The sequence below is a fragment of the Fistularia commersonii genome, chromosome 20 (assembly GCF_037954325.1).
Source record: "Fistularia commersonii isolate RoL2024-O1a breed Wild chromosome 20, RoL_Fcom_v1.0, whole genome shotgun sequence".
In the NCBI taxonomy this organism is placed as follows: Eukaryota; Metazoa; Chordata; class Actinopteri; order Syngnathiformes; family Fistulariidae; genus Fistularia; species Fistularia commersonii.
In genome coordinates this window covers 6,500,391-6,511,226 of record NC_141303.1, presented here as the reverse complement: position 1 = coordinate 6,511,226, position 10,836 = coordinate 6,500,391, and the positions used below count along the sequence as shown (strand labels likewise).

At 37.0% G+C, this 10,836-nt stretch overlaps 2 protein-coding genes across 7 annotated transcripts; one reads left to right on the top strand and one right to left on the bottom strand.

Annotated features, from left to right (window-relative positions):
* Positions 1–1,706: 1,706 nt before the first annotated feature.
* On the top strand, positions 1,707–6,676 carry baalcb (BAALC binder of MAP3K1 and KLF4 b). Of its 5 annotated transcripts, none has more exons than XM_086167315.1 (5): positions 1,707–1,861; positions 2,557–2,723; positions 3,330–3,534; positions 5,355–5,545; positions 6,109–6,676. In XM_086167315.1, the coding sequence occupies exons 3-5, from the start codon at positions 3,354–3,356 to the stop codon at positions 6,250–6,252; spliced, it is 516 nt and encodes a 171-aa protein (XP_086023441.1). In that variant the 5' UTR covers positions 1,707–1,861; positions 2,557–2,723; positions 3,330–3,353; the 3' UTR covers positions 6,253–6,676. The 5 variants fall into 5 exon arrangements, with proteins under 5 accessions (XP_086023441.1, XP_086023439.1, XP_086023442.1 ...); XM_086167313.1 differs by having other exon boundaries at positions 3,343–3,534; positions 5,349–5,545; positions 6,109–6,252; XM_086167316.1 differs by having other exon boundaries at positions 5,382–5,545; positions 6,109–6,252.
* Positions 6,068–10,546, bottom strand: nme6 (NME/NM23 nucleoside diphosphate kinase 6). Of its 2 annotated transcripts, XM_086167311.1 has the most exons (6): positions 10,249–10,546; positions 9,949–10,044; positions 9,205–9,307; positions 8,926–8,965; positions 7,906–8,066; positions 6,068–7,165 (listed from the first exon to the last, which is right to left on the bottom strand). In XM_086167311.1, exons 2-6 carry the CDS (start codon positions 10,039–10,041, stop codon positions 7,014–7,016), a joined length of 549 nt encoding a protein of 182 aa, XP_086023437.1. In that variant the 5' UTR covers positions 10,042–10,044; positions 10,249–10,546; the 3' UTR covers positions 6,068–7,013. The 2 variants fall into 2 exon arrangements, with proteins under 2 accessions (XP_086023437.1, XP_086023436.1); XM_086167310.1 differs by having other exon boundaries at positions 9,949–10,546.
* Between the last annotated feature and the right edge of the window lie 290 nt (positions 10,547–10,836).

Here is a 10,836-nt window from a genome sequence, read left to right as displayed (position 1 = left end):
TGCATAATGAATGATCCCAATATATCAGCTACATATGGCTTTAGATTTACAGATAGAACCATCAAACTCCCAATAATTCCTTAAATATCTAAAAGACAATTATGTAACCTTTAATTTCATCTTGATTTGCACCAACTAATAGTCAATGTGTGTATTATATAGAGTTCATTTATTTGTGAATATCTGTCTTTAGCCCGATGGTAGGTGTGTTCTGTTGATTTTATGTTATGCATTTACTTCCATGTTCACACATGTTCATCCAACGAATAGTCCATCAGGGATGGAAAAAGATGATTTTGAACCACGTTTGGTCATAGAAGTAGCCAGTATTATCAAATGTCACCAGATATAATGTAAAATGAATAGATCTGTGGATTCTTTATTTATTTATGTATTTATTTTTAGTTAAGTTACAGTCGGCACTAGATATGTTAAAAGACATGTTAGTACAAGTGCTTGATGTGACTGTCCCCTTGTGGGCAGAATAGTGAATTTCTCATTAGCCCATGCACGCTTTTGGGAAGCCTTCCCACAGCTGTAAGAGGGGAGAGAAAAACATAAAAGATACATAACATGAGGTTTTTTTTTTTGTTTTCAAACGCTTCATTTAGTCACTCACCGCCTCAGTTGCTCAGTTGTGTGACTGTTTACTAATCAGATGGTAACTTATGTAGACAGTATGTATTGAATATATGCAGGGATGTGCTGGTTGAAAACGAAATGTTTGGTTTTAGTCCTGAAAGCCATTCTTTCATACATTTAGTGAATTGACATATTACAATAAATTTTCTTTTTTCAATGAAAATTGAGAGGTGAAGAGTTTGCCAGAAGAAACAAATAGTCATAAAAATATTCAGGGGTGACATGGAAACTTGAAACCCACAGAATGCAAAGTCTCAGAATGGGCTGAGGTCAAACATAGTTATTTAAAAAAGCACTTTGTTTTACAAATGTGAACATGATAACAGCAGCATTTATGTAACCTAAAAAACCCAAACCAAGGATAATACCAAACTTTGGGTGTCCTTCAAAGACACTACATACATTTTTCCTTAAATTGGCTCCGAAAGCGTATTTAAATTCCCTGTGGCCTTATGGAGATACAAGTCCAACTTCAGTTTTGCCTTCAAGGTTGAACTTCCACAGCGTCCAGTTCAGGCACACAATGCAATCTGTCCCTCCCAGTGAAATAAATATCTCATTTAGCGTCTCCGATATCCTACACTCAGTTAAAACGTGATTTTGGACAGATTTCAGAAAGGACACTTGTTTATAACTGAAGGGTTTATCAGATAAAAAGAGGCGAGATCCCCCACTGCAGGTCATCGGTCCCTTTCTTTTCAGATGTTTAGTGCAGCGTTCTCATATGCTGTCTGTCCACACACGCACACACGCACGCACGCACACACAAACACACGCACACACACACCTTTGTTTAGGGCTTTTATGCATGCATGAACACTGAAGTGTTAATTTGATTCTGTTATTGTTGGTCAGAAGAAAATTCAGAAGGGCTAGGACGGTTATACCCTGCATTGTATAACATTGTACATTGTCACGTGGGATTGGAAATAGATTAGTATATTAATGCATGATAACGCCCAACCAAACATGCACGCACACAGACACACAGAGCTCATCTCTCAGATCCATCCGCAGGGTATTGAATGATTCACACACACACACACACACACACACACCCTTAATGAATCCGCAGACTCGTGGATGGTGAATGAGAGGGAAGGCGCGGCGAGCGGATCGCTCCAGAATCTTCATCACTGACAAACATGCCTGTGGGCTGGCAGGCGACGACACAGAGGAGCACCGGGGCCAGACAAAACACTGGGATCTCTGATCGCCGGTAAGCAACTGTCATCTTTCTCCTCTCCATTAGCAGATTGAAAATTCGCAATCCATCATCTCTCCACCCTCACCCCATCCTCCCCACCCTACTGTGTTGAAGCGGCGGCCTGCAAGGAGGACAGCTCCCCGGCTGCTTGGAGGGGAAGAGATGTTTGCAGATGTTTGCTGATTTATTCGTTGAAATGTGCAGTTGCTTCTGCGCCATTGTGACCGCAGCACGCTGGTTTTTGCAGCCAATTAGAGTCGATGTAGCAGCAGTCTGAATATATCAATACAAATCCCTGGTCGCCTGTTTGCAGAGAGAAAGGTGGTGGTGGTTCGAGCCTTGGGTGCGGAGCCTCACAGTGGATGTAATCATTGGTATTCACTATTATTGATATTATAACTAGTATGCAGTGTTTATCCTAGCAGGGGTGGATAATAGAGCATTGTTCTGATCATGAGTAACTGCATGTATTTGAATGGATCATTTCTTTTCCAGCGGAGTTGAGCATACTGTATGGAAACATCAAGAGAATTGATCTTATCCTGACTCCATAAAATGCATGGGATTTGTGCTCAAACATTTTTTTCTTTAAAAATGCACACGTGTATTTTCAACCCCCCCACCCCATGTTTCTACATGTGATCACACATAAAGCCACGCAAATATCCTCAGGCCTGTCTGTCAGCAGCTTCTCTTCTGCCTTGCAGATGATCATCAGATGTTTGGGTGACAGGCTCTCTCATATGGTGTCCTCGTCAGAAGATGCCTTTTTCAGATTCCCATCGAGGAATGTGAACTTGGCGTGCTTCTTCAAGGGTCGAGGAGAGGCCTGGCTTATGAGGACGACCCCCCCTCCACAGCTGTGAGCTGTGGTGTAAGTATCAAACATTCGATATGCACGTCTATTGTTTGGAAAGAGTGGCAGACTATTGCTTTTATGGCAAATACACCCAGGACTTGAAACATGTTTTCTACCTGTATCCTACAACATGTTTCGAAAATCGCGATGACAATCCTGATTGCCCCCTTGAAAATTCTGTTAATTTTCTATTGCTGCTAATTTTTGAAAATTTCTTTTGACTTTCTTTCAGATGTATTCATTTTTTTAATTTACTTTGTAATTTCAGTGTAATTTCCTATTAACTTTAGAACATATCTTTGTGAATTTTAGATTTTCTTTTTTTTTAAGACAGTTTTGTGATATTTATGTTACATCGCTCACTCTGAGTTAAGTTTTTGCTGATTTTTTGAAGGTTAGCAGAACAAAATAAATTGGGAGGAAAATGTCTATCACCAAATTAGCAAAACTGTTGCAAAAGAATTGATGGTTGATTGAAAGAAAAAGAATGATTTAAAAGAAAAAAAGATGATAAAAATACTACAGGACACAATACTGCACATGCATAATATAGTTATATTGCCCAGTTCTACGTCAAGCAATTCCCCCTCTGGTGTGGATCATTCTGTAGTGTTTTTCCAGTTTTCTCTCTCAGATCTGAGCAACATGGGCTGCGGGGGGAGCAGGACCGATGCACTTGAGCCTCGCTACCTGGAGAGCTGGACCAAAGAGACGGAGTCCACATGGCTGACAAGCACAGACACCGATATTCCACTGTCATCTATTCAAAGTATCCCCTTGGAGAGCTCTGATGTCGGCTTCTCTTCTAAGAAAACCATCAGCCCGGGTGAGAACAGTGTATTATGGTAAAGTGGACAGATGATTCATTTATAATTGGTGCCATAGCAGAGAGAAGCTGTCGAGCCCTCATGAATAATAGTCATATCACATTTCAAATATCACATCCATAGTCCAGGGATACCCAATTTGTCTTATTTATAAGATTTTGTTTAGTTAAGTGTTTGATTTCTGGAGCTTTTTCAAAATATTCCATTAAACAAACATATTTTCAATATATTAAAAGAACACCTGAATATCAATTGAAAATTAAGGCAAATTATTAAGAATCAGCGAATGTACCTACAAAGAAAATTCAATCATAACAAAGATGATTTAGAAATTTTCCAGAGTGAAGTTCCTGTTTATTTGGACCTCAGATGCTTTATGTTATTTTGCTTACACAACACTTTATATTCTGGGTGTGTTTTTTAACCCAAGGAAAAAATATTAGTCAGTGTTGCGTTTTCTCTTTCCACCACAAACACTTAAGGTTTTGTAATAAGAATTTGTTGTGGACAGAGGACATTGACAGGGGGATGAAAAACAGTCATGACCGCACTTCTGCAACCCCCGCCCTTCCTCTGGTGTGTTAATGTATTCTACTTCTGCACAGTATCCTATTATTTGATGATTTGTCTTTTCCTGGGATCTTGTACTGAGCTATATATGTATTCTCTTTTGAAGCCAGGACATTAATTCGTAAGGGGGTATAATAGACGACATCAAAAGCCACAGAAAGGCTCAGACAGGACTTGGCTCTCATGGCAACAGACAAAGCTGTTAGTCAAGACAGGCCTGGAAGTGTAAAGACTTTGCTCCGCTCAATCAGATTCAGAATCAACCTTATAGATAAGAATGCTGCATTTACAAATGCTGGGTTTGTGATGTAGCATTTACATGGGTCAGTCACATAAATATATATTTTTTAAAACGAATAGAGTGTAAAACACAGATAGAAACAGATAAAAGCAGATCTTCTTACCAACTTTATTACCCTGTTGGAAAATGGGAAAACCTATGATGACATTGTGTGTTAGTAACTGACAGGCAGGGGTAAAAAATGATTAAAACTGCGTTAGCATGCCGCATGGGATACTAATGTTTTCTGTAAAATTTGTAAAAAAAAAAAAAAAAAAAAGGAATGTACAATTACAAATGAAACAAAAAATTAGTTATTTTTATTTTTATAGTTATTAGTTATTTAAAATTGGATTTCATATTATTCATTAAAGATGGCTGGGGTTCAAAATAATTGTTGTAAAGATATTGTCAACCACACACACATATTTTGGCTTTGCCCTAAACTAAACATTCCACAAAACCCTACAAATGCATTATTAGGAGCAACCCCTATGGGTATAGAAAGGATGAAAAATACCTCCTAAACAAATGCTCACAGTAGCATTAAATGGCGTAACGATCAGGTGGTTAAAACCAGATCCCCCTATATATAATATATGTATCCATAAAGTATGGAACATAGACCAACATATACCAAATTATATTTTTTATCTCCCACTCCGATATTTCTGTTACTATTTCCTACTTATTTATCTATTATTATGTCATCTTATTATATGTGGTACATGTACCTATCATATTAATGGGGAGAAAAAATAAATAAAAAGTAAGTTCAAAAAAAAAAAACCATAAAACACCTATTTCAGCATTCAGGGAGCTCAATGTCATCATTTCATATCTTGGTAAGGTGCTCCAAGTTCATTTCATTCCCAAGTTCAAGAGAGAGACCAGCCAGTTAAGTAATGCTTGAAAAGTTATGTGGTCTAAATGATAAAAAACTGAGGCTGTTATTTGTGAAAGTTCCAGATTTCTTTGACGACCTTCCACCTCCAGCTCAAGCGTATCTGAGAGTCTGCTCGGCTATGTCCGAAGTCAGTCTAAATGACAACAAACCGAGTAGCCCCCCAGCAATCCATGCCACTGTGCAACCAGAAGTGGCGCTGACCCCATCTGGTACCACAGTTCAGCGCAGAAGTGTCCTGCACACCGAGGAGATCGTAAGGCTCTCGTAAAAATGTTCTGTGTATTTTTGCTAAATCAGATTCAGGACCGAAGTTAAGATCGAAACACTTTTGATTGTGCTCGTATGTCTTAGGTCACATTGTCGTGAGTATGAAATAATGATCACCAGTCCTAAGTACTTCTTGTTGTATTTCCATTGAACTGAGTAGTAAATTCAGTTAATGAAATCAATTGATATTCTTATTAATGAAATACTAAACTTGTGTTAAAAGCCAACAATATTGAGAATTGTCATTAAAAAGATAATCTGTAACAGTAATTTATTGGTCACAAATATTTTAGACTAGTGACATTTGAGGTTCATTTAAGTGTTAAGTGATGTTTTTAAGTGTCTTCAACTGAAAGGTCAATTTTACATAATAAAGATGAAATGTAAACCAGAAAGCTAAAACTTTGGTATCAGAAAATCAACTAACATCCACCCAAATGCCTTCACAATAAAATAAATTAAAGAGTAAACAACAAATTACTCGCGAATAAGGAAACTCAACATTGTATTTTAAGGAAAGTGACTCCATTTATTTCTCACCATGCACAGACAAAGTGGCAGGACAACCGGATGTCCACCAAGCAGGTGACCATTACCGTCACGCAGAGCATCCATCAGGTGGACAAGAACGGCAAAGTCAAGAAATCCCTCACCACCTACGAGGTCATGAAACCTACAGAAAGCCTCAAATAAACCACTTGGCGGTGGCTGGGGGGAAACCAAAGAGAAATAACTGTGAAATCCAATAGAAAAAAAAAAAAAAAAAACGCTGCTGCTGCTAGAGAAGTCTAAGGCTGAAAGCACAAGGAGGTGAGGGATTTTGCTGGGAGAATTCAGACTGTAGACGTATGTCTCGAGGAGATCGATGTGGCACCATATTTAATGCTGTAAGATATATTTTTATGGCCGCTATTAGAATGTTTTTTTGATCTATTTTCATCTGTGGAATAGGTTAAAAGTTACAGGTTTGTTGGAGAACATTTACAAAAAACAACCTACCAAGTCAAAACTGAAGCACCATTTGTTTGTTGCAGGTATAACATTACAAGACCACAAAACAATCAAAATTCCTAACTGGAATAACAAAATTAGATAAAAAAAATAAAAGAAAAAGAAATCTGTGATTATTTAATATAGTTTATGTTTTATACTGATATGGGACCAACATGTAGTTGTGCTAGTGTCTAAAATCTTTATTTCTCAGGAAGTTTGTATTGACTGCACTATTTAAAGTGAAGCCTGGACAGGAGTTTTTGTCTTAAGATGTCCATACAGTGTCTTACCTTCTTACTTTATACAGTGTCTTCAGTCATTCATGTTTTCTAAAAAATACAAATAAAGCAAAAATGTTTACAGTCCTTGTTACTTGCTATAATATGTGAAACGCGATGAAAGTTTATGTCATGCAAAAACACACATTTTCTCAAATACAATATCAATGACAGTCCAGAGCGTCAGCTTTTTTCTGAAAGTATGTGAATGTGTTTTTCTTGGTCATAATATATCTGTCCTGATCTGTACGCTGGCTCTTCCTTCTCCATCCAATCCTCTATGGAGAAGTCGGGGAAGAAGAAAGCGATTTCTCTTTGGGCTGACTCAACAGAATCTGAAAAAAGGACAATACAGCTAATGATTTAAAGACTTTGTTGTCAGCACAAAGCTTTGACAGACATCGCATCAATTTGATATATTTGATAAAGAGTTAAACAAATGAATCATCTTAGCTTGTATAATTAATCATTTTGAGATGCATTAAGGCATTATGTACAATTTTAGAGTGAGATGTACTGAAACTGTTATGTAAAGAGGAATAATCCAAAATTCCTCCTGACCATTGTGCAGGTCTTATCTCCAACTACAGGAAATATTTTGTTGAGGTTCTTGATACCAAAGTCATCCAGTCATTAAATCCAGGGATTCATATACTTTCTCCACCGTGCACACTTAAGATTTAAACATTGTTTATAAGAAAACTGTCTATTCTTGTGACTTAGATGACAAGAACATTTTATAACCAATTTATGCAGAAATCCAGGGACCTCCAAGGGATTCATCATCTGCATATGGGCATTTTTCTTCAAGACAAAAAATATAGTTGCTAATAAAAAAGCAAAGCCAGATTTAGCATATAGTATTTAAACTTTCATCTTCACCAAATGAAACTATTCATTCTTGCATACTGTTGAAGTGTGTCGAGGGTCTGATACTCTAATGCTAACTGTTGTGAGAGACCATGTCTTAATGCATGACAGTGGACTCATCCTTATACATCTTTGAATTGAAACAAAGAATTATATAATAATAATGTGTCACTCTTATTTTGTTAAGAATGAGGGAATACAACACCTGAACCATGAGTTGTGTTTCGTGTGTCAGTGAGTCCAAACTGAGCTCGTATAGAATCAGGGGAGGTGTATCTGGCTTGGAAAACCTTTGTTGGTCCCATTAATTCCCTCCAGTGCTGAATGGCATCTTCTCTGGCTAAAATGTATGCACGCATTGGACCACTGTGGAGAAGAGAAGTGAGACGAGTCACAAGACTTGATCTAATATATTCATCCTAGAGCCTCCAGGGACGAGCCAAGCTATAAATATATTTGTGACATACACAGTCTAGACATTATCCGTTCAAAAATAACAGGAAATCATTGAAGCTTGACTGACTGGCATGCTGCCTGAAATACCTCAACTTTTTCCTATGACTAGGACAGTATCAAGAGACTTGTTAATCTGGCAATTGTCTGATCACTGCTGAGATGAGACAAAAACCTCACCGAGGCAAATTCTGCAATCCCCTTGGGGAATATGCATCTGGAGACAGAACAGGCTTTGTGAAAAGAAACTGCATTCTGTTTCAGGCATGTATTTATCTTGAACTTGTTGAGTTCCAAGATAATTAGAAATGCTTTATTGATCATGGAGGAAATTGAGAAACTAATTCCCAGTGCTGTATTCTAGACAACCAGGGTTTCAACTGTTATTTAAAATCAGATTGCTAACATACCCCTTTTTCACAGAAATTGACTGTATCCAATCATGAGCTGAAACCACCTTAATAGCAGCTAAATATCACCCAAAATGTTTCAATCAAGCAAAAAATCTGTAAAACATGGCAAAATAAAATACAAATCTTTTGAGAAATTAACCAAAAATTGGCATGATATCATAAAAGTCTCTTTAAAAAAAAAATAAAGTCAGATGAAAACAAACGTTACATTAAATGAAAAACTACAGACAGTACAATTTTTTATTTTTTTTGGGGGGGGGGAATTTATTTTACTCCTTTAGCAGAATGAGAATCAACACAGGCATTTCATGTGAAATGATAACCCCACATGTCATAATGTTTTCATGTACTTTGTTTACCTTGACATGAATTCAACTAGTCTCTGAAAGAAGAATCTTCCTGAAAAGTAAAAGAGATGCCAGTTAACCAAGTTGTGATATATATATTTTTAATATGTTATGAAACATCATTGTTTGTTATACTTATGACTTGTGTCGGTGACTCAAATTCTGTTGCTTGTAGGAATATACTACAAGATGAATTGCTTATTTTATCCTCTACATCTGCTAAAATGGGCTCTAAGATCATCCTCATCATTTCTGTAATGAATTTCTTTGTGGTATGGGTTCTGTCCACACCTGAGTGTTCAGCATAAAACTTCTCGGAGTCCTGTCTCCTCCACGCCAGATGTTTGCATCGAACGATGACAAAGTTGTTGTCCAGAATTTTTTGATGGAGAGCCTGGAATGTAAATAGGTTGTTTGTATATTGTCAAGAACCATTATTCATTTGTTAATTTGTTATATTTATTCATAGTAAAACTATTTAATGGGGTTGGTCACACATTTACCAGCACTTGTGTCAGATTTACAAAAGAAATTTTATGTTATAACCTGGAGCAATTTTTTTGTTTGTTGTTTTTTTTTACAGTAAAGCATTAAAGAAACTAGAAGAAATCTTATTCTACACCAACTTTGTCCATTAAAAAGGTTATGTATGTGGGACTAAAATCTCTATGAGCTAAAGTTATATGAGCATTGTTATACAAATGGTGAGGGATTTAGATGCGCTTAGTTTTTTCCATGGTTTTTTTTTTTTGAGCCCTGCATGAAAAATGTAGATCAGTCATCCAGTTATTTCAAGTTATTTGTGTATATCAGTGGAGCAGCTTTTAAACTATTAGTCATTCATATGTCATTCACACATACTTTTTTGTTGTGCCTTCAAGTATTCTACTTTACTGACCAATTATCTAGGTTTTATAACGAATATTAAGCTTAACTTATGATGAATATCAAGTGAGGTTTATCGTCATTTAAAACAAAAATCCCATTGATTATTTTTAAATAAATGCATGAGAAAATCACACATATGTAGGCCACCTCCAGCATCAGAGGATGGGCAACGGCGTCCGGTTTAATGACCGCCAGGGTGAGCTGCAGCACTTTCGACAAACGGCTCACTGTCAGGTACATTTTCTAGAGGTGAGACACAAGATACATTTGAAAAAAAAAGCCATCTGCTCTTAAATATGTATCCTGAAGTACACTGCGGCAAACGACCCAAAACGCGTAGTTATACAGGTAACTAGGGCAGGTATTTTAGTGTAAACCTGTTGCTAACACCCCACAGGAAACACTGTAATCTTGTCACAACATATAGAAGTGATTAGCGGTACCGACCTTTTTTGGTTCGTTTCCGGAAAAGCTTGTCAGTTAACACTACGGAGTATTTTATGCTGCACCGCAGCCATGGGTATTATTTATTAATAATATATAGTTTTAAGTCTTAGCTGCTTCCAAATCAAGGTTAACAGAAAAACAAACAGGTTCCAGTGGTACAATTTTGTTGTTACAGTGCAATATACAAATGAATCTTTCCCTGCCACTGAAGCGGGAACAGCGCAGTCCGTCTTATAAAAGTTTCCCCAGGAAACAGTTTTCGCATGCATGGTTCCCCCTCACAAAGAACTGCACCTGAAAATAATAAGAAAAAAAAACATATTCGATTCTATTTGAGAATTTTGCTCAAATGTTGTTACAAGTTAATTTTCGCCGGGTTTTACAAACATTGCAAAGGACGGCGAAGCACATCTGTCTTGAAAAATATCTACGATATGTCTCCCAAAAAGCCTTTGTAGCAGGTCAGATGATGTCCCCAAAGAGCCTCTGTGGATAATATTTGAAAATAAAAATCGATTTGAAAGTGTAACAATATAAAGAATTGTGGAAATAAGGTCGATAATTCTGTACGGGCATTAATTCAGAATG

Excerpts from the sequence above, each read along its gene's own strand:
- baalcb (XM_086167313.1), top strand. The coding sequence starts at position 3,354 with ATGGGCTGCGGGGGGAGCAGGACCGATGCACTTGAGCCTCGCTACCTG. Across the intron at positions 3,535-5,348 it reads TAAGAAAACCATCAGCCCGG|TTCCAGATTTCTTTGACGAC; the intron begins GTGAGAACAGTG and ends TATTTGTGAAAG. Across the intron at positions 5,546-6,108 it reads TCCTGCACACCGAGGAGATC|ACAAAGTGGCAGGACAACCG; the intron begins GTAAGGCTCTCG and ends CACCATGCACAG.
- nme6 (XM_086167310.1), bottom strand. The coding sequence starts at position 10,041 with ATGTACCTGACAGTGAGCCGTTTGTCGAAAGTGCTGCAGCTCACCCTG. Across the intron at positions 8,966-9,204 it reads GTTTTATGCTGAACACTCAG|GAAGATTCTTCTTTCAGAGA; the intron begins GTGTGGACAGAA and ends TTTACTTTTCAG. Across the intron at positions 7,166-7,905 it reads AAACACAACTCATGGTTCAG|ATTCTGTTGAGTCAGCCCAA; the intron begins GTGTTGTATTCC and ends TCCTTTTTTCAG.